General features: G+C 33.8%; 2 protein-coding genes across 3 annotated transcripts in view; one reads left to right on the forward strand and one right to left on the reverse strand.

The window, feature by feature from the left end:
• LOC128999677 (E3 ubiquitin-protein ligase CBL-B) overlaps nt 1-26,805 on the forward strand; it is a 216,910-nt gene that overhangs the window by 176,827 nt on the left and 13,278 nt on the right. Inside the window, exons 2-7 of one of the 2 annotated variants that reach the window (XM_054426297.1) lie at nt 3,063-3,209; nt 9,201-9,332; nt 13,611-13,748; nt 14,031-14,109; nt 14,701-14,844; nt 15,444-15,578. In XM_054426297.1, coding sequence (XP_054282272.1) covers nt 3,063-3,209; nt 9,201-9,332; nt 13,611-13,748; nt 14,031-14,109; nt 14,701-14,844; nt 15,444-15,578 — 775 coding nt within the window. The remainder of the gene's footprint in view (nt 1-3,062; nt 3,210-9,200; nt 9,333-13,610; nt 13,749-14,030; nt 14,110-14,700; nt 14,845-15,443; nt 15,579-26,805) is intronic. The other variant, XM_054426299.1, reaches the window with a different exon arrangement.
• The window catches only part of LOC128999684 (protein l(2)37Cc), a 102,101-nt gene that overhangs the window by 49,577 nt on the left and 25,719 nt on the right, over nt 1-26,805 (reverse strand). The window lies entirely within an intron of this gene.

The raw sequence follows: 26,805 nt of genomic DNA on the forward strand, positions 1-26,805 counted from the left end.
TTATATATAGATAGTTGATGTAGAGATATATTCTTGGTGTTTACAAACTCTTATCATTTGTTCCTTAGGTCAAAACAATGACAAAAAATCTTATAATCATAGGTCTAAAATGCCTGGTTTTCTATCTGTCTGTCTGTATGTGATTTTTAACAAATGTATCCATAACTTTTGAACATAGTACATAAGTAGTGACCATTGATAGGACTACAATTTACACTAAGTACTACATTTCTAAACGTCACCCATTCCAAATGGCAACCATTTAAAGTTTTCTTTTTTAAATATCTAGAAAACTAGTGATTTTAATAAAAATTATCAAGAGTGTTTTTATAAAATTATACAACTAATCCAACAATAACTCAATCGTAAATATTGGTATCAACCATTTCAATATCAGTGGTCAAATATTTCCTTTTCGAATACAAGGTTTTTAGTAACTAAGAGATGTGTTGGAGTTTAATCTAACTAATAGCTTGGCAGAGTAATCAATATTCATGTCGGTAGTATTCAGTTCGGTACACTTCTCAGGGAATTAAAAGATTACCATAGTAGTGTCATAGTGTTTTTTAACAGTATATTTTTAAATTACCTACATTTAAGTTGGATAAAACGATTTTAACAACATGCATATCTTCATTATTAAGTATGTTAACATTGAATATTGACAAGTTTTTGCAGAATACCCTACCAAGGTTATTTCAACAGTGACATTGTTTACTCAGACGTAATACTCTGCACATCTCAATTATCTCAATACATAGAGTAGGTATAAGCTACTTCCAGGTTTGCCATTAAGTTATTGTTACAAGAAACAATTTATTGTTAGTGTTTTATTTTGACAAAAGCTAAGCTATTGCGTTTCCAAATTAGATTTAATGCTACAAAATTCCCCCCTCCACCCCAAAAAAGGGGTTAAACTCCTTTGTGACATGAGATGTGAGGAGACAAAAGTAATTCCTCCCCTCTTCTTTCTGTGTGTTTTAATCTGCAAAAACTGTTGGATCAATCGAGTTTTTACAGTGATCCAATTTACATCATGTCAAGGTTCCTTTATTTTATTCCTTGTCCTACCTAATATTTGTATACTACTACTATATTTGTTTACTATTCTTCAAGGAATTTCACCTTTAAAGTAAATTGTGTCAAATCATTGATACATCAAAATATTGTCTACTTCTCTGATGTTTATCCTAAGACTGTAATAAAGCAATTTCTGTATTAAGTACGGCTTTTCCTACAGTGGCTGATTTCAGTGGCAGTTTATCTAACAAAGAAAATAAGCGTAGCAATTATTCAGCTACAACTTAAAATGATTTTTTTCTCTAAGTAGTGTTCTTTCAATGCTTTTAAATTGAAAATGAGTAAAATGTGTTTAATTATAAACAGTTAATTACTCCCTATAAAAGATATACACAAAAGGAAATTTTATTTTGATCAGAGGATCAAATTTATATTCACCAAACGAAGCTAAAGGTCAGTGTGGGCAGCTAGCAGGATCCAACTTTAATATCATCGCAAGATGTTTACTGCATTCTAATTAAATAACTCTTTAGCCATTTATTATATTGGAATATAACATGATGGTTGTACGTATACTGTACAGTAATAGCTATATTTTAATCTTTCCTACATAAACCTACTTTATTCATTACACTCAACCTTCATTCACACCTACCTTCTATATATTTAATTACGTAAGGCGATTCTTTGCGTCAAAATTGTGGGCGACTGGCAATTCGTAGAACGATGGGAGAGGGCTCAAATTAAAGGTCTCTATTCCCTGACGGCAGGAAAAATAGTGAAATTCCAAACATTTATATTACAAAATTAGATACTATAACGTAAAATGTGCTCTATAAGAATAGCATTAGAAGCCATTTACAGGGGGTTTTGTTTAATACAGCTGATCGTGATTTATCATTACACCAGTACGCGATATCTTATTAGCCAGTCAATTCTGCAATGTACTATATACTATATAAAACAAGGGATTACGTTACCTATAGTTTAGACTTTGTCTTAGAATGTTAAATCAATTGTCAATTTTTTTTATATTTTAATGTAAATGAGGTGTTAGCCCGTCCTACGTACGGGAATTCAGTAGTCAGTTTAAACCGTGTACAATTCAGATCAGCTAGTTTACACATATAAAGACAAAGTTTCTTGCAGTTTTAATGTGAAAAATCATCTTGTAAACAAATGTTGTGTGACCAAATATGTTTTTAGTCCATCATTATTTGTATAACTGTGTATAACAGTTAAAATATTTGATACAGAGAAAATTTGATTATTAGTAGTATTTCTTTAAATACTACTTATTACAATAATTTGTTTGACATTTGAGCTTTTTAGGGACTTTACTACCAGCCACTATTCAATTTTATTTTAAACAATTTACTACCTCTTTATTAGACTACATGCATACAATGAACTGTTCCAATCCATTAAATCAGTGCTTACTGAGGTGTTTCAACTTGATCGAAATAGGACTGCTCCCTTTCGTCTAGCAAGCATCGTCTAATATCCCAACCTCTTACTCCAACTGTTTTGCAAATTATGCTGTCCACAAAAATAATTGTGACCAAAATATTAAATTGAAGTTAAAAAATACAGGCTGGTGGGAAATTGTAACCAATTCGGTTAAATAAGACTAGTTCATTAAGCCATCAGTTCATAGTTATGAACGTCTCATTAAGACCTGTTTCACACTAGTTAGGTCCGAACCTGGGTTTGGGTCGGACAAAAATGTTTTAGTCATCAAATCTTATAATGAGTATACTATGTATGTGTATATTAAGTTCATACTACTATATTGGGTGCGCTCGTACAATCGAAACCACTGTCTGGGTTCAAATCTCGACGATCACCAATAGATTTTATCCACGCCTTGATATAAAAATATTGTAATTGTAATGTTTTTTTTGGTTGATGGGGAGGTGTGGTGTAGTTAATAGTTGCAATTTGTTGCAGAACCACAGAGTACAACAGTTTTTTAGTCAATTAGTACCACATTTTTGTCATAGAACCGTAGAGTACATTAGTGACATATGTTTTGTTTGCAGCACACTGGTGCCGTGGAAGGTGTTCAGACAAGCGCTCAACGAGGTTCATCCCATCAGCTCGGGTCTAGAAGCCATGGCACTCAAGTCAACAATCGACCTCACGTGCAACGACTACATCTCCAACTTTGAGTTCGACGTCTTTACAAGGTTCGTACTTTGATTTTATTTCTTAGTTTGTTAGTGAATTTCCCATATAGGGAATAACCTATTACCGTAGGCCTCATGGTTAGACGTTGACCCAGGAACGACTTTCATTTTTGTTTTGATGTCCCCAGAGGCCAGAAACACCATCGGTTCAAATATTTATTTCAGCGCATTTGTCTATTAGTTTTCACGTGTTTAAATATGTGACATACTTTCAAACATTGAAAATTTTACATTTACGATATTAGTAAGATACAAAAAATTCATTAGCGTAAAGTTTTCTAACAAGACTTTTTTTCTGATTTAGAGAAAATGAATAGTGTGACCTGTCCTTCAAAAAATCACAAGAACCTATTCACAAGCTCAATAAAAATTTGTCTACACCTAAGCAACATAGACCATAATGTCATGAACTCTTAAATTTAGTAATCTAGATTTAGGTATCTTATCTAGAATTAAATTTTCTATTAATATAAAAACGTTTAGGTAGGTGCATTTAATAGGACAAGTAATGTAATTAGTTATGACATATTTCAATTTAAAAGAAAAATATAGATTTCCCTTGATGGGATGAAAATACACGTTTTCTTTGATGTGATAAACTAAAGATGTCAAGTGAAAGATATACAATAACCCTTTTTTATGTTTATGATGTGGTATATGATCCATATAATGAAAGACATAAAGACAAGACAGTGAGAACTTTATGATGTATTTCAGAGATTCAACGTTTGTCTCAAGTGGTTTTATTGAGATTAATAAATTCAGTACAGTATGTCTCCATAATAGATATTTAATTAATTCAACTTTTTTTAAAATAGCTAAAATTAATTTTGTTATTTTTGTATAACTTTTGTTTTAATGTTACAAAATATTACTCTCTATTCATAACACTCTATTCATATGTCACTTTTTGTCTGTGTTAAAAGCTGAACACAAAACAAATGGTGTTTTCAATGGAAGGGTCATTTACATTTCAAATAGAGTTATTGGTGGACATAAGTCTGTTAATCCCTTCATTTGTTTGCTCATACATTTCAAGTATGAAAACATAATTTAATTTTTGCTCTGGCATTACATTTTAATTTTTATCAATACGTGTTAGTGTTAATTCCGCAATTGAATCTTTAGAAAAATCTCTTGAAAAATACACTATTAGAATGCGTTTTGGATTTTAAAGTGTCAAGTAATTTCGTACCTAATATTAAAACGGCTCCTAGTTCTACCAACCTGACAAAGTACGTTAATTAACTGCTGCCAACTCAAAAAGTTGACCTCCTTCAGTAACGCCACGCATGTGGGCTGTGCAACTTGTTTTGACTCGGTTTGTTCAAACTTTTATATTATCTTGTTACAACCTGCTTTGTTGCGAATTAATTACCTTGAAACTTGTTGCAAATTGAAAACTTTGGATGTCCACATTTTTTATGCGTGGCCGTGTCTACCCCAAAACAAACAGAAACCACAGCAACAATTTTAAACAGGAAAACAATAATTTTGTCCTTTCACTACAAGCCAATGAGAATCCTTTTGAAAATCATTCCATGATATTATTTAATACTTTGATTTATGTGATTTTTAAATCTATGGTTAACAATAAATCTATGTTTTGTAATGATAGCCTCTTAAAGCAGAATGTTTTTAAACTTTCTGCAACGGACTTGGAAAAATGCAAAAATTTTCCTTCAGGCTTACACAGTCCAAGTTACTGTAAATGAACCAACCGCATGTGTGACAGTTTTAATGAATATTTGGAAATAAATAAGTTTTCAAACGCTGCTATCCGTTTGAATACGCCTACAATTGTTGCTGCAGAAAATATAGTTTTTAACTTTCTACGGATATGTTTTCTGCAAAAAACAATTTGATCAACTTGTTATGGAGCATTTTCTGCAGAAACTTCAGGTTGGGTGTAAGAAAGTACCGTGTAGCTCTAACTTTGCCTATAAAATAAGTACTGTAGGCCTAATTGTTCATTTAAAAAATTGGGGGATAGGCTGTGCTTTCTGCAGTCCTTGCTGTTTTTCTGTGACAATGTCCCACTGTCCCGCAGTTCTGCTTTGAGAATTATAATGGTTAATATCTTGTCCACTAATCTTTCTGAGAGAAATTCTCCAACTGAATGTAATGTTTATTACGAAATCCAGTTTCTAGTTTGTCCCAAGTTTGTAGTCTTGTTTTCTAAGTTGTAAAGCTTTGCTTTGTAACCAAAGAAGTTAAATGTAGTTTAGTTGTATAAGTAAAATACTAACTGCACCCACATCAAGTTCTGTTTATTTCATACTTCTTGATCAACATATACAACAGGCTGTGTCCTGATCATAAGAAATATTCATAAACATAATTCGTTGTTGAGTTTGTTGAAATTGTATGGTAGGCAAAACTTCATTATAGACTCATATGTACTTTAATTATGAAGTAATAATAAATTGGTTTTTATTAAAAGTAATTGTATTCCCAGAAAGTTTTAGGGAAGCAAAAACTATTTTAATATATAAAGGGAATGATCCCGCTGATCCTGCTAATTGGAGACCAATTTCAGTCTGTTCAACTCTTAGAAGATTGATAGAGAGAGTGCTGGAGAAAAGAACAAGAAATTACATAGAACTTAATGTCAACCAAAGAGGGTTTGTAGCTCAACCTGGAGCCTTCATAAACCTAGCCCTGGTCAATGGATGTTTACAAGATACAAAAACGAATAAAAAAGACTGTATGATTGCTATGTTAGATGTTTCAAAGGCATTTGATTTTATTGGTCACGCACATTTAAAAAGATGTCTCCAATCAACAGAAATGCCTTCAATATTAAAAAACTTGTTAATAAATTTAATACAAGATAACTATACAAGAATTAGGATTAAAAATACTAAATCTGAAAAAATTTTATTGAAAAGAGGTGTTTTTCAAGGGTCTCCCCTTTCTCCAATCTTTTTTAATCTAGCTATAAATGATATCTTAAATACTATTTCAGAAAAAGAAGTATCTAACAAATTTGGATATAACATTAATTCTAATTTAGACAATATTAGCATCGCTGCCTTTGCAGATGACATAGTGTTATTCTCTAACACAGAAAAATCAATGTCTAAATTGATTAGGACAACAAAAGAACTACTTTCTCAAATTGACCTTGATATTAATATAAATAAATCAAAAATAATTAATATTAAGAAAGGAAAACTTGTTGAAGAGGACATCTACATTGAAAATTAACAAAATGTTATTAAATTCAATACTCTAAAACTTGGGGAAAAAATTAAATATCTTGGTGTAAATTTTGAAAATGAAATAGTTTTTGATAGGTGTGAAGTTATACAAAACTTTCAAAAAGATCTAGAAAGATTAGTTGGAACTAATGTTTTAGGTCCAAATCAGAAATTGAATATCATAAATCAGTACCTCTGGCCTAGACTAACATATATTTTGCAAGTAACACCAAACGAATTAATAAGTATTACATTTCTTGAGGACATCGATAAAATTATTAGAAGTGCAGTAAAAGAAATTCTCACTCTACCAAGTGACACACCCAATTCTTTCTTATATTCCCCTAAAAGGTTCAAAGGTCTGGGAATAATTCGAGCAAAATGGGAAAGTTCTATACAGCATATAAATATGTGTGTAATTCTAAAAAACGTACAAAATAGCCATGTAAACGAGCTAATAAACATCCCCCAAAGAATTACCATGTCACTTCAAAAACTTCAAATAGAAATTGATGATATTTTTACACATGATTTTGAATTTAAAGAGAAAAAAAGAATTGGTTTAAATTTGAGATCAAAATTACAGTTGAAAGAATTTGAACTTTGGTCTAAATTACCATGTAAAGGTAGAGGAATAGAATTATTCAAAGAAGTGCCTAGTAGCAACACATGGATTTATTTAAAAAATGGCCTTACAACAGGAGAATGGATCACTTCATTAAAAATGATATCTGGTGTTGTACTAGTACGCAGCGTACCAGGGCGAAGCCAGGATGGAACCCTTTGCAGACATTGCAAGGAGCCTGAAACCCTTCCGCATGTCCTTGGCTCTTGTCCCTTTGGTGCCTTACTGCGTAATGCAAGACACCATGCTGTAAGAGCAATGATCGCAGAAGAACTACGAAAAAAAGGCTGGCAAGTAGTAGAAGAAATACATTGCACTGAAGATGGTGGATCGAACAGAAGATTGGACATTTTAATTTATGATACAAAATCTAAAAGTGGAATTGTAATTGATCCAACAATAAGGTTCGAAACATCATCAAACCAACCCCTAGAAGTAGATGAAGAAAAGAGGAAAATTTATAGTAAATGTGAAACTTATTTAAGAAACAAATATAATCTAAATTCAATATCAGTAATTGGCATAATGATTGGTGCAAGAGGGACTATTACAAAATTTTTTGACGAATTTTTAAAAAAATATAATCTTTCATCAAAATTAAAAAATGAAATAGTCATAAAAGTGCTAAAAGAATCATGTAAAATCATTCAAAATCATTTATATGGACAACGTTATTAATCTATGTTACATGTTATTTATATCGTAAATTTAAGTTTTTTTTTACTGTGTCTAATAGGCAAAGTTTATTAATAAACTCAGTTTTCAAAATAAAAAATAATATGAATATTGAATAGTAATAAATATAGCCTAATTTAGCTTAACGAATATGGCATTCTGTTATTCTCATAACCAAGTGGTTACTTTGTTCGATAAGACAACAGTTTTCATTAAAAGCAATATTTGCAGAGTGAATGTCACAGTTGGTTTAGCTTTATTCTGAACATTGTTATGACAGTTTTTGCCAGGGAAAGAATCTTTGATCTGTCTTTGTTTTGGATCATAAGAAAATTTATTGAAGTCATTCCTTACATGAACTTTTTTGTTTAAAACTAATGAGTTGGAATAATTTTTACGGGAAAATTTTTTTTATTGTCAAGTATATTAATTTATATAGATTAATCAACATGTTGGAATGAAAAGAATGTGTTTAAAATACGTAAAAAATAATTGAACTGCAATTAAAGTAGAGCGCCAAGTATTTGCTGTCTATTTAAAATGTTGATCCTTTAATTCTATATTTTGCTAATGTAATTTTTAGTTTGTTTTGTTAATATTTCAGCAGACCATCAGTAAAAACTTTTACTACTTTTATTATTAAAACTTAGAGTTCATTAACTATAAAATAAGATAGGTTTAACCCCTTCATGTTGTTCTGTTTTAATTTTCATCCATTCTATTCTTATTTCAGTGATCAATAATTGATTATTACTTTTAAAGAAACTAACAAAATTAACTTTGTTGATATAACATGTTATTTAGATATTTATTTTTTTATGCATCCCCTAACGTTTGTATGAAATGTCACAAAGTTTTATTTTGGAAACATGACTTTAAATCCAACCCATGGGATAAAATTCTACTAATGATTATGCGTATATTTTAAATGTCAATCCTAATACCCTAATGTGGCGACACAATTTGTAATAGACCTAACCTCATAATCTTTATAGGCTACATTTAAAAAAACCTAAGATTTGGCTAGCTAGTCCAAGTGAATGTGGTGGGGGGGGGGTTTAATATAAAGATTGTCGATGATGTTATTCTCCTACTATTTAATCTATGAAGGAGTTTGATCGAGAAACTATTTTTTTGGTGGGATTTTCACAAAATAGTGATCTCAGTAATCAAGGTCATCAAGTAAATGAGGTAAATAAATTAGTCGTTATATCAGTAGGCATTAGTAATAAGATAATTTTGAAATAACTACAACATTTTGAAGCCTACTTGGCCCACCCTCTGGAGCCGCCCCTGGTGAGCTGGTCTACTGATAGGGCCTCGGTCTTGAGGTCACGGTGTTCAGATCCAACCACTGACCAATAGTCTTTAGCTTTGTTCCCTAAGGACAATGTTAAATGTGTCTAGTGTCCCAGGATAATTATTGGATCAGTAACCCAATACATTTCAGAGTCAGTATGTTACAGCATGGTCGGTGTCATGTTACAGGTTGTTCCAGCCTTGGTCGTCGCTGCTGCGTAACTGGCAGATCCTGGCTGTAACACACCCCGGCTATGTGGCCTTCCTCACCTACGATGAAGTCAAGGCTCGGCTGCAGAAGTACATCAACAAACCTGGAAGGTACGCAGTGTTGCTGCATAATGTTTCTGGTTTTGACCATTAGAGCACACAGTATCACTTTTTTAGATTTTGTCTTATGATTTTAGTATGTTAAAGCTTTTTTTTAATACTAGATGTTAAAATAGCTTAATCCATCAATGTGGTCATGTCGCCGATGAAGGCGACCGGTTTCAACCTATCAGAGGAGTCACCTTCAGGCGAAGAATGGACAGTTACCCCGAAGAGGTTGTCAAAAAGTCAATAAATACGAAACAAAGAACAGTAACACTTAAAACACATTTTTACAAAAAACACGTGTGGCCACAAATCGACTGCGCGGCTGACGGTATGCATATATTGAGTTACAAGTGTCCACTTTAGTGTTATTACTATATTTCATATATAGTTGGGTAGCTTCTCGAGTGGTTATAGTGTTCGGTGAATAATCAGAAGTTTGTTGGTTCAATCTTGTGAAAAGCCAGTTGCTTTTTGAACTGGAACCAACTAGCCATGGTCGTGGCTAAGGAAGCAGCTAATCTCAGTCATTAACAAAGCTATCATCCCATCCGTTCAACACTCATCTTTTAGTTATAATAGACACCCTCTGGCATGTAAGGGTTGAAAAAATATAATCTATTAAGTTTTAGGGCCAGTGGTCTTTTGGTTTTGTTTAGTTTGCTCTTTTTGTAAATCACACCGTTCAATGCTAATTGATATCTTTAAAACTCTGAGAACCGTCAGTTATCAAACGTAGCTCTCATTCATTTTTGTAAGTACTTGTTAATATTCAGCTAGTCTCGACTGTAAAAGGTACACATATTATTGGGTATGACAATAAGTGTGATTCAATCATGTCTTTAATGCTCATATTTTGGTTAGGACCTAGTAGTGTTATAGTTAATGAAAGTTGTCTCATTTACTAATACACTGTGGGTAGAACGTCTGCAATGCAATACAATCAGCTTTGACGAGGAACTGTATAACTTGAAGGAGTGGTTAGCAAGTTGTCGGGGCTTAGAAGTTAAAGTCTGTGTTACAGTTACAGCAAACTTTGGATGCTGACTTGGCTCTGTTGTTTGTTACTTACCTTGTTTGTTAGGTTGTGGGAGGGAACCGCTGAACTACTGACGTAACTTCTCGTAACATTTTGTTTTGAAATTTGAAATTCGTAACTGCCACCTGTAATGCATACCATTTGTTGTATATTTTTGTGTGTAAATTATTTATTATTTTCATTTATTTTTCAATAGTCACTGATCTGTAGTAAACAATTTAAACATAATTCAAAGGTTTGGACACTATCCAACAATATAAGAAAAACGTACTGTCACTTCTTCATGCAATATGTACTGTGGCAACGGCCCGCTTCATCTGCTCACCAAAAGATATCTTGCTGTCAATCATAACATATAGGTATTTGGCATTAGGATTTGTCTCCAGTTGGTCATGGTCAACTTGCACAGGAAGGATGGTGGGCCACTAGGCTTTTGTTAGGCTCTTTTCGGTGAGGACCACGATCTTGATCTTACCGACTGCCAGAGATAAGCACTGATCCCAAACAAAAAAAAAACAATATTTTGAAACAAAAAGTGAACTCAATGAAAAGGAAACAACTAAAACAAAAAGAAACCTAACAGCTTATGTATCTTCAATATTTATGTGCTTCACTTCAATAAAGCCCTTTAATTGATGTTCCTGCACTTTTGAAAGGGTTTATTGGAAAACTGAGATTTTTAGGGGAATTTTCACATTAATACCTTTTATTCAAGTATATGTTTGACAGGTGTGCAGCTTACGGTTTTCTCAAATGTTCAGATCCTTCTTAGCTTAATATACAGATTTTTATTATTGTGTAACAGGCATAATACTTACTTAATTCATACAGCTCAAGGACTCAATCACTCTTTGTATTGTTAGCAAAAGTCTAAGAGGGATTTTTAGTGCTAGTTTTGACTTTTAACATTTTGACAAGAAGAATGATTTTAGGCATATTGAACAGTTTTCTAATACTGTATTGACATTCCACAACCCAAAAATTAGGAAACAAGAAATATTAAAAAACTAGCAGAGTACCCGTCCTTATACAGTAAGTGTAAAATGCTTATTGCCGTTATAACTAAGCGTTTGCAATGGGGGAGGACACAGTTTGATAAAATTTGGTTCTTTAAATTTACGGTATACTATAGTATTACACATCTACCATAGCCATAATGTTCTACCACTTCACCTAAACAATGGAGAAAAATAAATTATTAAACATTCGCAAAATATCACAAATTATTCATGCAATTAAAAAATTAATCATAACAACAACAAACGTAAACAATCATACTTTGACAGTTCTCATTGCCTATCATAGTTTTTTGTTGCTGCTTAGTTAAAATTAGCTGTTTTCATAAATGCAAAAAAATAATAGTGCTGCACCCTGTTGGTAAATGTAATAACTTTTTAATACTTTTGCATATCATTGAACCAACTTTTTTAGTTGAAACAGCTGACTAAATTCTTTAATTCCATTTAAATATGAATACTCATAAGGTTAACATGGGAGACTACAGAGCCACTGGGGCGGAGCCCGAAAGGATTTTTGTGATAAAAATATGCCTATATGTTAATCGGGAATATGAGCTATCATCATGCCAAATTTTAGTCCAATCCGTCCATTAGTTAATGCGTGATTGAACTTCAAACAAACAAACAAACAAACAAACACACAAACTTTCACATTTATAATATTAGTAAGATATATATCTAGTCTTGAACTCCTTCAACCGATTTGAAGTATGGGTTATCTGCTATTTACTACCTCTCTGTACTAATTATATTAATTTTTCTTCATACATTTCTCAATATTATCTTTTTTTTCTCAATATTAATTTTTCTTTTCTAAGTTAATTGTACAATATCTGTTAACCAATTTATTAAAATAGCTGATTTTATAATTTTCTTTTACATTAAATAGTATATTTTACATTTTGCCAAAGTTAACATTTTGTGTATGGACATTATTTTGCTTTTCCTAAATACTTATTTCAGCTATGAGTAACTCAGTATTGAGGTAGCTTCTTTCGTCTTTGTGTAGTGATATAAGTTTAATAGTAATTTTTATAATTGATTACCGTTTGATAAATTTGTGCCAGTTAGGACCGGTTTAACACTCATGATGTTTCTTCCTTTAATTTAAGTTTGAGTTTGGATAAAGCGGACCTTAGAAGTAGTTTAAAAATTAAAATAATACTGTTGAATTAGGGACTGACTCTTGGTAAAGTTTCACCCCTTTGTGAAACACATACAAAGCTGTTGTAAGCAGACTATGGAAATGACAGTTTAAATTTACCCTGGGGGCTATACACCATCATTTCAGTGCCTGACTTTGATCTTGGTTTTGCTGTTGTAAACAGTGCTATGTTGATAAAGAACATAACATTTATCATTAACATTTTAAGGACATAACAATTTAACAACTCTCAATAACTAGGCTGAGTTTTTAACACCTAACTGTAAAAAAACTAGAGAAAATATCAATTGTTAGTTTGATCTCAAATGGTGATGTCTTCCATCTTGTCTAGGTACTACTACAAAATTAAACCTATTATACATGAAAATATTGTCTTACACAACCAAGTACCAGATTTAATTGATCTTAACTTCTTCCTAATTAAGAACTAATATTTTTTACATAAACCTTCATTTTATTTTATAGTACTGTAGTGTTTTATAGAATGATCACTGCCCATGAATACTCAGGATAAAACATATTCACATTTCTGTAAATATTTTCTTCTGCAAAGTGATTTGTATGCTAATATTCTTCAGGTGCAAAGTCAGCGACTCATGTTTGATGGTTTAAAACACCTTGTTCTTGTTGTCTAACTGCTGTTAGTTAATCCAACTATTTTTATCATTTAAAATTATTATCAGTTTTAATTTTTGGCTGGATACCATTATTTTAAAGTTGAATTGTAATTTTTTTCACTTTTCAAAAAGGTTTATATTTTTGTATGATTACTAAGTCACCATAATCATTCTAAACCTATGTGTTGCTGTAAATTAATAAAATAAGATTAGATGTATTTGACCAGACACCTTGATGAGTGTTAATAAATAATATAGATCATTCTTCATGACAAAACTGTTGACATTGGTTTCAATGAAATTTAAAATGAAAATTTCATTAATATTCTATTATTATTTAATTTTAAGACGGATCAGCTTAAATTGACGGGATCATTTTCAAGTCCAAAGATCAAGGACATCTGATTTAAGTTTTATACTAATGTAGACTCTTGTTCTGTCTAGCTATGTGTTCCGTCTGAGCTGTACCAGGCTAGGACAGTGGGCCATCGGATATGTGACAGGGGACGGAGACATCTTGCAGACCATCCCACAGAACAAGTCTCTTTGTCAAGCACTACTGGATGGCCACAGAGAAGGATTGTAAGTTGACCAGATTAACTGTACAATATTTAGATAACAATTGCATAAGTATTAAATGTATTATTCACTATGCAAACCTTAAAATAATTATGTTTGGTCTCACGGATTTAAATTAGTTTGTTTGAATTACTGTAATTCCTTTTTTTATTGTATTTTGTTCAATTGGGTCATTCAAATGTTATTGTTGAACAATTATTCTTTTAGTAAACAAACTTACAGGCTATCCACACATTTGTATAAAATTCTATATTTTTTATGTTAATAATAATTGTATTTTCTTAGTTACCTCTACCCAGACGGACGTAACGTCAACCCAGACTTATCTTGGGCTGTGCAACCTACTCCTGAGGACCACATCAAGGTATGGAACATTCAATAACTTAATAGTGTAGTAATTCCTGTGTGCCACAAAGATCAATATAACAGCCAAGTAAAGTAACACAGCCAAACTTTTACTTACACCTAGGTAACAGCTGAAAGCTATGCTGGGGCTTTTTGTTGGCCAGTGTTGTTAGTATGGTAAACATTTTGGAACCAGGTTATCCAATATTAGTGTTTGTAATAGGTTACTCACTATCGTTGTTGGTAACAGATTACTCATTATAATTGCTTGTAATAGGTTACTCACTATCATTGTCGGTAACAGATTACTCATTATCATTGCTTGTAATAGGTTACTCACTATCATTGTTGGTAACAGATTACTCATCATCATTGCTTGTAATAGGTTACTCACTATCATTGTTGGCAACAGATTACTCATGATAATTGCTTGTAATAGATTACTCACTATCGTTAACGGTAACAGATTACTCATCATCATAGTTTGTAATAGGTCTAGGTTACTCATTACCATTGCTTGTATTAGGTTACTCATTATTATTGTTTGCAATATATAAATATTGTTGTCTGTACTGTAACAGTTTACTCATCATCATTGTATGTTTAACAGGTTACTCAGGAGCAGTACGAGCTGTATTGTGAGATGGGCTCCACGTTCCAACTGTGCAAGATCTGTGCAGAGAATGACAAAGACATCCGGATAGAACCTTGCGGTCACCTGCTGTGTACACCGTGTCTTACGTCTTGGCAGGTAGTTGTGTACATTCCACCCTACATCAAAAAAATATTTAATGTTAAACTATGGAAAAAGCATTTTTTTGGATAGCGAAATTTGAAAAATTCATTAATATGATTTTTACTAATCATAAAAAGGGTTTTGTTTGTCTACAAAATTGGTCGATAGATCTTTCACATTCATTTCCTGCAGAGTATTTGTTTTTTATGCATCTTTACTAACTACAGCGGATTTTGAATAGTTGAAACTTTGAAGGACTATTAAAAAAGTTAAACTGTTAAAAAATGTGATTTGGAGATGTTTAGTATTTGAAAATAAAAATTTACAATTTTTACAACTGCATAACCACATGTAGAGAGTTTAAGGGTTTATTGTATCTTAAGGTATTCCACAGAAACTGGCCAATGGCCAAAAAACGTAGCCGATGTTGAGTTTAGTACTACCATTTATATATGGTAGTATTAAGAACTAAGAGATAAATTTGAATTAAAATTATGTAATGAAGGAAGTTTGTTCCACTATATAGGCATTGCAGAGGCTAGTCAATCGCAGGTGTCACTGTACCCTCGCATTATGTTACTTGTGAGAATGACTGTTTAACTCTGGTTTTGTTGTAGGATTCGGAGGGGCAAGGCTGTCCGTTCTGCCGGGCTGAGATCAAGGGCACAGAACAGATCGTGGTGGACCCGTTTGACCCGAGGAGGCAGCACAAGGCGGGGACCATCACAGTGGACCCGGACGATGATGATGAGGTAGTGGAGCACGATCAGGATGTGTAACTCACCCGGGCACAGCCAATCAGAGACATGCGTTTCAATTACGCATTTTAAATGCGTTAATATTCCTGAAATATAGAATATACATGCAGAATGGACCTTTCCCTTAAGTTGAGACAATCGTAACACAAACAGGATTAAAAGTAATTATTTTTCTATATCCTGTTATTGTTGTTATTTTTACAAGCAGTATTATGATAACTGAGCTTATATTTAAGTTAAAAACAGTTTCTAACCTAAGTACAAGAATTTGGAAAAACTGCAAAGCAACAAATAAAAAACTAGGCTCTACTGATCTGTATACAGTGTTTTATGATTGTCTTGATCTAATAAAAGGTATGCAAGGAGTATATGCTACTTGTTTGTAATATGTAAACAGGACAAAAAAACCAAAATTTGTCTTATAATTTACCTACATCAGTAGTAAATACTACTTTAAAACCGTGACCAGGCTTGAGAAGTCCAATTTAAGAAATTAAACCCATATTGTTAAACACAAAATGAAATTTCTTTGTAGGTATTCACTATAAAGATAAGCAAAAAAATACAGTTTTAAATTTTTTCTCTTAATCCATCATTTCTTCTATGTCATGCATAAAAAAAATAGAATTGTAGCTTGCACTGATCAATTTCATGTGTGCCTTTGCATCAGATGAAACTTGTATCTGTAACAATGTTTTATGGATAAGGTTGAAATCGTATGGGACACGCCTTCACCATTAGACAAACAATGACCAACTAAGGTTTTTTTTCAACTTCAGTCAACTTCCACAGATACAATTTATAAACAAGAAAGGAAACGTACAAGACAGATTATTACTCTCTAAACTGCTTGTCTCTGATTGGCTTTTAACTATGGGTTTATTCTGTTATTTATTTGATTTTATCTCGCTTTTTATTGTATCATAACCACAACCACATGTTTGTACCCAATGTTAAGCCAGTTAGACGCCTATGTACACACACATGCACTGCTTGTTATAGGCTTGCCGGGCCCAACATTTTGTTTTTGTTTGGATGCCATTTTGTTATTTTAATGCTCACATTTTGTGTTTCATTCGCTCAGAACCATTTTAGTTTGTTGTGCCATGTCTGTCGTGTTTTATAACTTTACTCTCACTTTGTGGAGTCTTGATTGTAATTTTTTTTCTGATATTTTTTTGGAAATACCTTTAAAAAACAATAGTGTTTTTCTGTAATAATGTAAATGAAGAAATAACATAAAACATATGACTTCTGTAAGAAAAGAAACTATTGGAAACTTAGTATTGATCTATTAGTCTAAACAAAAAAGCATAGGAGTTTTTTCAAGTTTAAGTTATGTTTTTATCTTTTCTACTTATCAATTGAATTTTCAACCTGTAAACAGTTATCGCTACACTACATAGTCTTCACTGTGTTTTGTCGACCAACAGACATGGTGGGGGGTAAACTTCGATATGGTGGACTGTATAAAAAATGAGGGATGTGAGATATATTATGTTAAGATCAGCTTTAGAGACACACTGTGAGCACAAAATAATAAACTTTTAAATAGGAAGAAATGTGATTTGGTACCTTCCTTTTTACTGAAGTGATGTCTAGTAGACCGTTGACGCACTTGATGTTTGCTGGCCAGCTTTCGCGTACGCGACCGGTAGTTGCACCAAGAACAGTTTGAATACAGTTTTTAACTATTCAGTTCACTTTTTTGTTAGGTGTGTCACAAATAAATACATAAGATAAACATACGATAATATAAGTTCAATTTATATGCCACAAATAGAGTAGGGGAATATTATAATACAAAACTAGGGAAAATGGCGAGAACATGATGCCGGGTTGAAGAGTACATGAGGAATGGGGGAAATTGCCAGACATCACGTGACAGGGCAAGGGTCAGAACAAAATATGAATGAAGTCTGGATTCACCTGGTTGCGTAGATGCTTGAATACGGAACATGCCGCCCGCCTTGAACCATACATGGTTCAACAGAGATTCATAAATTGATTCATTGACTCATAAATGGGCACAAGTAATACAATGTAGATATATATACACAATAGATAATGATGACACACCTAATTATAAGATATGATATATATGACAATTATAAATATAAACATGAAATAGGACATTAAATAGAAATATTTTGTGATTAGGGGAGCGGGTACACCTTGGTAGCAGGGCGACAGAAGATTCCTCTCGAAGTCTTGATGGAGACAACTCGAACGATGCCATCTGCTCCAGGTGATGTCTTCACAATGCGACCAAGAGGCCAGAGAAGTGGTGGTGTTTTTGGGTCATGGATAATGACTAAATCGCCTACTTCAAGATTCTTGTTTGGCTTTATCCACTTTTTCCTTTGTTGAAGCTGGTGCAAATACTCTTGGTGCCACCTTCTCCAGAAGCGCTGATGTAGAGCCTGAACTGTTTGCCAATGCTTTAGTCGATTGTCAGGAATATCGGATACATTTACTTCAGGTACTGCAACAAGAGATGTCCCGATGAGGAAATGACCTGGGGTGAGTGCTGTGATGTCAGATGGATCTGCTGATAGAGCTGTTAGTGGACGAGAGTTCAATACTGCTTCCACCTGCGTGACAAGAGTTATCAGCTCCATTAGTGTTAGAATTTGATCTCCAATTACTCTCTTGAGATGGTACTTTGAGCTCTTTATGGCACTCTCCCAAAGGCCTCCTTGGTGAGGCGCGGCTGGTGGTTGGAAATGAAAATTAATTGAATGATCGAGGGCAAAGTTCGTGAGAGCATCTTGAGTATTCCTTTCATCAATGAAATTCTGGAAGGTCTTATTCAGTTGCTTGGAGGCACCGACATAGTTCGTTCCACAATCAGAGTATAGGTGAGCACAAAGTCCACGACGAGAAACAAATCTTTTAAGAGCAGCAATGAATGAGTCCACTGAGAGATCAGTTACAACTTCCAAGTGCACCGCTTTTGTGGTAAAGCAAACAAATAGGCAGAGGTATGACTTAAGCTTTTGAGAATTCCTAGTGGTGTGTACTTTCACTTCAAAGTGACCGCTATAATCCATGCCAGTATGATAGAATGGTCTTACAGGCCGTAGTCGAGTTTCGGGTAAGTCTCCCATAAGTGGAGGTTGATTTGTAGGTTTCAACTTAAAACATCTTTGACATTTAAAGATTACAGATCTGATTACACTACGAGCAGATAATATCCATACTTCTTGAGTGAGGATCGATTGCAGCAACTGAGGGCCTGCGTGTAAATATTTGAGATGATAGTGCATGACCAACAGTTTTACAACATTATGAGATTTAGGTAACAGGATTGGGTATTTGGCATCTTGAGTAAGGTTCGAATGTTTCAACCTACCGCCTACTCTTACCAAACCGTTATCGTCAATGTAAGGTGATAACCGAGCCAGTCTTAAGCTGCACTGAGTGCCCTTTTTCAGAGCTGTGATGTCATCCTTGAAAGATGAAATTTGAATGAGTTTGAAGAGATTCATTTTAGCAGAAGAGATCTCTTTATAACTAAGTTGTCCAGCTAGTCGGGCGTTCCCACGAAGATAATGGATGAATCGTAGAACATAAGCAGTGACATTTACAAGTTTTCTAAAGCATGGGAATTTTTCAAGTAAATCAAATCTGTCATTTTCTAACTTTTCAACGTTAACTAGGACATTCAAGGGATTTGGTTTGACTTCAAGAGTGTCTTGATCAGTGATTAAACTGAATTCGGGCTTTGGCCAAAGATCTGATGACAAGTATAACCATTCAGTCCCTTCCACCACAATTGGTGGCTTAAGAGTTGAGATGGGGAGAGTCCTCGGGTTGCACAATCTGCTGGGTTGTCTAGGGACTTGACGTAATGCCATGATTCAGGAGAAATTAATTCTTGTAGTTCTGAGACACGGTTGGCCACATAAACTTTTAAGCGATAGGGGTGAGTGCGTATCCATGTAAGAACAATGGTAGAGTCACACCATGCATACATCGAGTCAATCTTAATGTGGGACGAAAGAAGATTTGAACAGTATTGCAGGAGCTTTCCAAGTAGGTGAGCACCGCACAGTTCGAGACGAGGCAGAGATACTCTTTTTAGTGGGGCGGACTTAGACTTGGCCATTATCAGATTAATTTTAACATCATTCGATAAGTTGATCACACGGAGGTAGACTACTGCAGCATATCCTTTCTCCGAAGCATCGCTGAAACCATGAAGTTCTGCAAGCTTATGAGTTGAGGTAAAGATGTACCGTGGGATCCTTAGGTTTTGGATCACGGGTAGTTCTTCTAAAAGGAAATCCATTTTGTTCTTATCTCATCTTGAATTGGATCATCCCATTTTAGACCTGTGGTCCAAAGATATTGAATGAGTGTTTTAGCCCAAAATATTACAGGTGTGAGAAATCCTGGGAGATCATAGAGTTTAGCGATTGTTGAGAGAATCATTCTCTGGTTAGCAAGTGGCCTACTTCAACATTCTTTACTTTGTATGAGAGCATGTCTGTCTCTGGGGTCCCATCTTAAACCCAATACACTGTAGAAGGCCTCACTACCATCAGTCAACTCCACTGGTGATTCTTTGTGTTCGACTGGAATCTGATCCAAGAGTTGGGGTGCATTACTGATCCACTTACGGAGTTCAAAACCGCCTTTAGACAGCAATGTTTTCAGTTCATTTTGAGCTGACATAGCTTTATCGAGATCTTCAGCTCCAGCTATAATATCATCATAGAAGATAGACTTGGTCAAGATATCAGAAGCTTGTGGGTATGGTTGACCTTCGTCCAAAACTAGCTGGTGCAAGGTTTTGATTGCAATAAAAGGGGAACAATTAAGCCCATATGTAACTGTATTGAGTTTGTACGTTTGGAGTGGATCATCTGGACTAGCGCGCCAGTATATCATTTGATAACTTTTGTCCTTATCAGAAACCAAGATCTGACGATACATTTGACGTATGTCACAGGTGAATACAATTTTATGACATCTAAAATACAATAAAACATCACTGATATCATTTTGAAGTTTGGGACCAGGCATGAGAATGTCGTTCAATGATATGCCATTAGTAGTTTTAGCGCTGCCGTCAAAAACAACACGTATTTTTGAATTCGGGGGATTCTCCTTGAAGACACCGTGGTGAGGCAAATAATAGTATTCAGAGGTAGGAGGTTCTTTACAAATAGTCATATGACCTGATTCAATGTAGTCATCCATAAATTCAGAATAGAGCCTTTGTAACTCGGGTTGATTAGAGAATTTCCTTTCCATCGAGCTAAGTCTCAATTGTGCTTTGGTACAAGATTCACCAGAGGGGAATGATTTTGGTTTTCTTGGGCAGCTCGATTATGTAACGACCTGAGTCATCACGTCTATGGGTGTTTTCAAAATGTTGTAAACAGAGGGTATCTTCCTCAGTCTGAGCCTTGATCCGTATTGGGGGTTCTTCTAGCGTCCAGAATTTTTGAAGTGAATTATGAAGATCCAAATCATGAGTTGTCAAGAGTGAGATGGGAAATGTGTTTGATGAGTTTCCTGCTACAGAGGCTACAGGAGCGAGGCCCATCACAACAAAACCAAAAATGGTTCCCAAGAGCTTGAGGTAAATTTTGTCCTAATCTATGCTGTTCGCCTGTGAGGGTTAGGGCAAATAAGTCTGCACCGATAAGTAAATCTATCTCTCCAGGCTGATCGAAACAGGGATCGGCTAGGATAAAATGTTTCAAAGATTCCTTAAACCTGGTGTGAAACTGGTATCTGAGGCAGGGGTGATGTGATACTACTCAAAACCATACAAGGATGGTTTTTAGCCAAAGGATTTCCATTGATCGCAGACATGTTGACATGTACGATACCTCTAGAATTAATAACTGCACCAGAGATTCCTTTTATTTCATCATGGAGTCGAGTACGTGGGGCGTTGATGAGTTGAATAGCTTTCTCTGATATAAGGGTAAGTTGGGCAGCGGAGTCGAGCACAGCACGGAGTACAGTATGTTGACCATGTTGTGAAGAGACATGAACTAAACATGTACCAAGAAGGATTGTGGTTTTAGTTGGATTGGAGTTGACTAGACAATCCTACAAAAGCGTTAACGTTTGTAGAGCAGTAGGATTAATAGTTGTTGTATTCTTTGAAGATGAATTAGGTGTGTAGGTCTTATTTTGAGGAGACAGCTTAGTTTGATAGCTTGACTGTGACTGAAGTGAACTACGTGTGGGCTCATGCAATAGAGTATGGTGATGTTTGGAGCAAATCTGACACACTTTACTTGAGGGGCAGTTGATTGTGTTATGAGATAACCGAGGCAGTTTGTACAAATCCTATTCTTGCGAATAAACTCAGATCTTTCACTCACACTTCTAGCTAGGAAATTTTGACACTTGTATATGTTGTGATCTGCAGCTTGACAAAATCTACAAGAGTTGGTTGTGGCGACAAGAGCAGTTTTTGTATGGTTGGTGAAATGTGCTTACTTTCACGCGTAAACTTATTAGGCCTAGTTATGTTTGTTAGGACACTTTAGGCCAGTGGAATACTTTGAGGTAGATGGTGAACTGAGACAAATACTAGCACCTTCTAAACGTTTGAATTTCCATTTCAAGAAAGGTCATTAAATCATTAACAAGAGGGATCTCATTGTTTAAGGCGCGAGAGTCTTCAAAAGATTTTCTAATATCAGCTGGGATCTTCTTTAAAAGTGTTAAGACTAACAGGGTGTTTTCAGTTGTAATGTCATGATTAAGTTTTTCAAAGCTTGAGTATTTTCTTATATACAGTGAGAAATGATTGCAAGCTCTTAAGCGAACCACTAGTAAATGGGCGACAAATCCAGAATTTTTGTAACGAGCTGAGTGACAATACGTCTCTTGTTTTCATAGCGATCCTTGAGAAGTCGAAGGCTACCACATAGTTTTCAGGAGTAATATTAAGACTCTTAACCAAGTCTAAGGGCTCACCACTCAGGGCACTAAGCAAATACTGAAACTTATTCACTGGGGAGACAGAATTATTCGCATTGACAGAGGCTTCAAAAATATTATAGAAACTAACCCACTCTTCATAGTTACCACTAAATTTAGGCAACTCAAATTTAGGCAGGCGCAGAGAAGCTGGAGGTGGAGTAGGTGTTACAACAGGTTCAACTGGCAAAAGAACTTAATGTCACTTATAAGGGGCTACATACAAGTCAGAAAGTTCATCATGCATTGAAAATGATTTCCTCCTCATCACAATCAGAAGCAGGGTCATCAGTCACAACTCTATTAAATAAAGTTTTAAAGTCAGTAAATAGATCTCTGACCTCCTCATTATAATTGTGGTAAACGCTGTATATTAGCAGGAGTCAATTCTTGACCTCAGTTCGAGGAAGTTGGTTTGACAAATATTTATTTATTTTCTGAAACCTGTTTTTAACAAGTTTGCTTTTCTTTGTAGGGTAGTGAATCTCATCATGAACAAACAAATTAAATAACACACAACAAGAATAGATGAGTTTTCATAAAATAGCCCAAAATCTTAAATTAATAATGATCTCATAAATCTAGGCCTACTGAAGTGCATAAATCAATTTGCAATTCAACTTCAATAGTAAAGTGAAGTCAATTATCAATTTGTTATTATCACCAATAATCTCTGTTGACAATAATATTTACAATAATGAATAAAGAGAGCATAGCAATAACAATAATTACCAGTTTTCTCCAGTTCAGGACCCTTTTCAAATTAGTATTTGATTAAATAAATAATGTCTTCATTTTTCAACAACATAAACAAACTTGCAGGTTATGTTGATATGTTTCAATTCAATATCGGGTTATATTTAAACAAACAGCTGATGTAGATGAACAGAGTTTTGATGAGTTGAGTTTCAGTTTAATAGCAGACAGGTGATTGGTTCGTCCTCAGTTCCACCGTTTCACTAATCTTGTAGGTAATTGGTTGCCATGTAGCGCAGAGCGATCTGTTGGCGAAGTTGAGAACTACCAACTACCAGGTGTATCGCAAAGGACAGAACGTTGTTGCAAAATGGCGGACAATGGGATAGAATATTTCAGGGAAATAACTACTAACTAACTTGCAATTTTATTTATAAACCCAAATAATAAGACTGAATTGATTGTGAGACCTTATTATTTAAAAGGATTTTATGGATGAGATGTGAATAAATATTCAATCCTAAAAATGTTCTACGCTTGATTTATTCAAGACAAACTAGGTAGGCCTAACTTGACGTGATTTAGGTGGCGGCAGTGACAAATTGAACATGAAAATAATTGTCTGGTATGAAACAGGAATGGACATTAAAATTGTTCGTAATAATGTTTCACAAGACAAAATATTACCAGTTAGGGATGTGACACTGATCATAAACATTCATTTGAGAAATAAATTATTGTACTGTATCAATTATATTTTAATTGGCAAATGTAGTCCGGGTCGACAGGACCAGCGAATGGGGGGTAAACTTCGATATGGTGGACTGTATAAAAAATGAGGGATGTGAGATATATTATGTTAAGATCAGCTTTAGAGACACACTGTGAGCACAAAATAATAAACTTTTAAATAGGAAGAAATGTGATTTGGTACCTTCCTTTTTACTGAAGTGATGTCTAGTAGACCGTTGACGCACTTGATGTTTGCTGGCCAGCTTTCGCGTACGCGACCGGTAGTTGCACCAAGAACAGTTTGAATACAGTTTTTAACTATTCAGTTCACTTTTTTGTTAGGTGTGTCACAAATAAATACATAAGATAAACATACGATAATATAAGTTCAATTTATATGCCACAAATAGAGTAGGGGAATATTATAATACAAAACTAGGGAAAATGGCGAGAACATGATGCCGGGTTGAAGAGTACATGAGGAATGGGGGAAATTGCCAGACATCACGTGACAGGGCAAGGGTCAGAACAAAATATGAATGAAGTCTGGATTCACCTGGTTGCGTAGATGCTTGAATACGGAACACATGGTATGAACGCTACTTGTGATTGTTTGTTTTCCGAGACATTTAATTGTTTAACCACATTGTGATCTGCATTGTAACACAGTTCGCATGGTCCCGGGCTAAGCATTGCATGATGTGTTGTCTACTATAGAGTAAAGTCAGTTCCTTAACCGAATATCAGTGTATGATTTTAGCAAAGTAAGAGTGCCGACAGAGGATAGGTAGGTTCATGCATAGGTTACAATCAGTACTAATTTATGTGTTGATTCAAGATTTATTATCATTATCGTAAATAAAAACATAGCATAACACTTAATAATTCTACTCTTGCATTGTATAGAATGCAATTGATGCATTGGTGTTACGAATAATTTGAAAAGGAACAAAATATTTAATATTTTGTAGTTTTATAGATGTCTTATTTAATACTGTGATGCTAAAATTTTAAGTAATGTACAACAAAATATTTGTAATTTGAAATCAAAGTTCAGTACACTCCTCGTTGGGACCTATTTGACGTTGAATGTTCTTAATGGCTACCAATATAATTCACACATTCGTACAAGTCGGTCACTTTGGCTATATACTCGTCAACATAGGTACAACAGATAACCGGACAGGATTATTGTATATGTACTGATTTTGTTGCCGTTTTCCCCTACAATTTTGTACTGTTCAGTTCAGAGAAATAAATTATTACCTTCTAGAACTTTATTTAGAGATTTTGCAAGCTGCAAACTTGACTTAGCCTCCGTCTGCACTCTTGAGTATGCTAACATTTTATTAACCAAATATCAATAGTACATAGCCCGCTCTTCGACCTTCAAGTCAAGAGGTTATAAATATTTTATATGTATAGTATTTTTGTAATGTATAATACATTAGTAATTAGTAACTTTATACATCATACTAGTGCAATATAATGCAGATTTATTTATTTTTATAAGGTTCAGCGTGAAAGTTGATAGGTGATGTTTTAGGTAGGATTGGAACTTTTTATATGGGTTTTGACTCACTGATGGATTATTTATCTTGTCACTTTGTTACAAGAATTTAATTTTTTATAAATATTTGATATTTTTATAGTTTTTTTCATCCAACTTAAGTTTTATTGATGACACAAAATATTTGCCATTAGATTGATTCTCCGTTTAAGCATTCTCCAAGATTTTCTAAATTACTTTTGGGGAATGTGCCTTAACAGTTAAATATCGTCTTTTTCACTTGTAATCCAATAACATAATACAGCATTGCATTTTACTGTCATGGGTATTATTTTGGTAAATGTTTTACGGTAATGCTCTTTTAATTTATTCTATTTTAAAAAGCTATTTTCCAGACAAACATTGTTCCCCAAAGACAGTTTTATTAAATGCCCAAAAAGTTTCTCTTACATAAAAAAAAAGGTTGACAAGGATTATTAAAGTATTTTACTATTTTATTTATTAATATTACCAAGTTTATTATGTGAAATAAAATTATTGATAAAACTGATAAAATCTCTACTAACAATCCATTTTTGTTGTTGTATTTTTTATATTACTTTTTTTATAAGCATTAAGCAGTCTTGTTTTTTTTATTTTTTTCATTTATATATATTTTGAGTTTTATAATTCATTTTCTGTTTTGCTTTTAGTATTGCCTAATAAACTATCTGTCAGAAAAGGTCGTAAAGAATCAAAATAAATTGTTGTTTAGGTATGATTTTGTGATTTTTATATATTGTTAATTTGTGATTTACGGTCGGTATAAATGTGTGATGTAAAATATGATAAGATATGGTAAGATTGTTGTTGCTCTGTTTGGTAAATTAAAATTTAATCATATATTATTTTGTTTGATTCAAAATTCCTTTTATAATTTTAGAATATTTTAAAAGTAGGCCTAGTTAAATAAGTTTATAGGTTTTGGTTAGCTTATATTATTCCTAACTTCGCCTCTTAAATAAAGCCATTTTTCATTTCATTATTAAAATCCATGTCCTTAGCCCCTGAGCTGTTGCACATGTCAGACTAAATTGCTTACCTCATTTCATCGCAGCTCAACAAATGTTGTCAAATTTAAATTAGTAGTACATGTATCAGTGTTAAAACACCATCGTCAGCTTCAGGTACTTGCAAAGGTGATCCGTTATTAACTTTTTCAGGGATAAAACAATACGAACAAACTGGAATTAAAATGAATAATAAATATAGGGATAGACGAGATTGGATTTATTAGATTGGATTTGATGACAGACTGCTCTAAATAAAAAAAAAATAATAATAGACAAA

Source organism: Macrosteles quadrilineatus, unplaced genomic scaffold (genome assembly GCF_028750875.1).
Source record: "Macrosteles quadrilineatus isolate MER2022 unplaced genomic scaffold, UCM_ALF_1.0 Scaffold_8__2_contigs__length_117827958, whole genome shotgun sequence".
NCBI classification, from domain to species: domain Eukaryota; kingdom Metazoa; phylum Arthropoda; class Insecta; order Hemiptera; family Cicadellidae; genus Macrosteles; species Macrosteles quadrilineatus.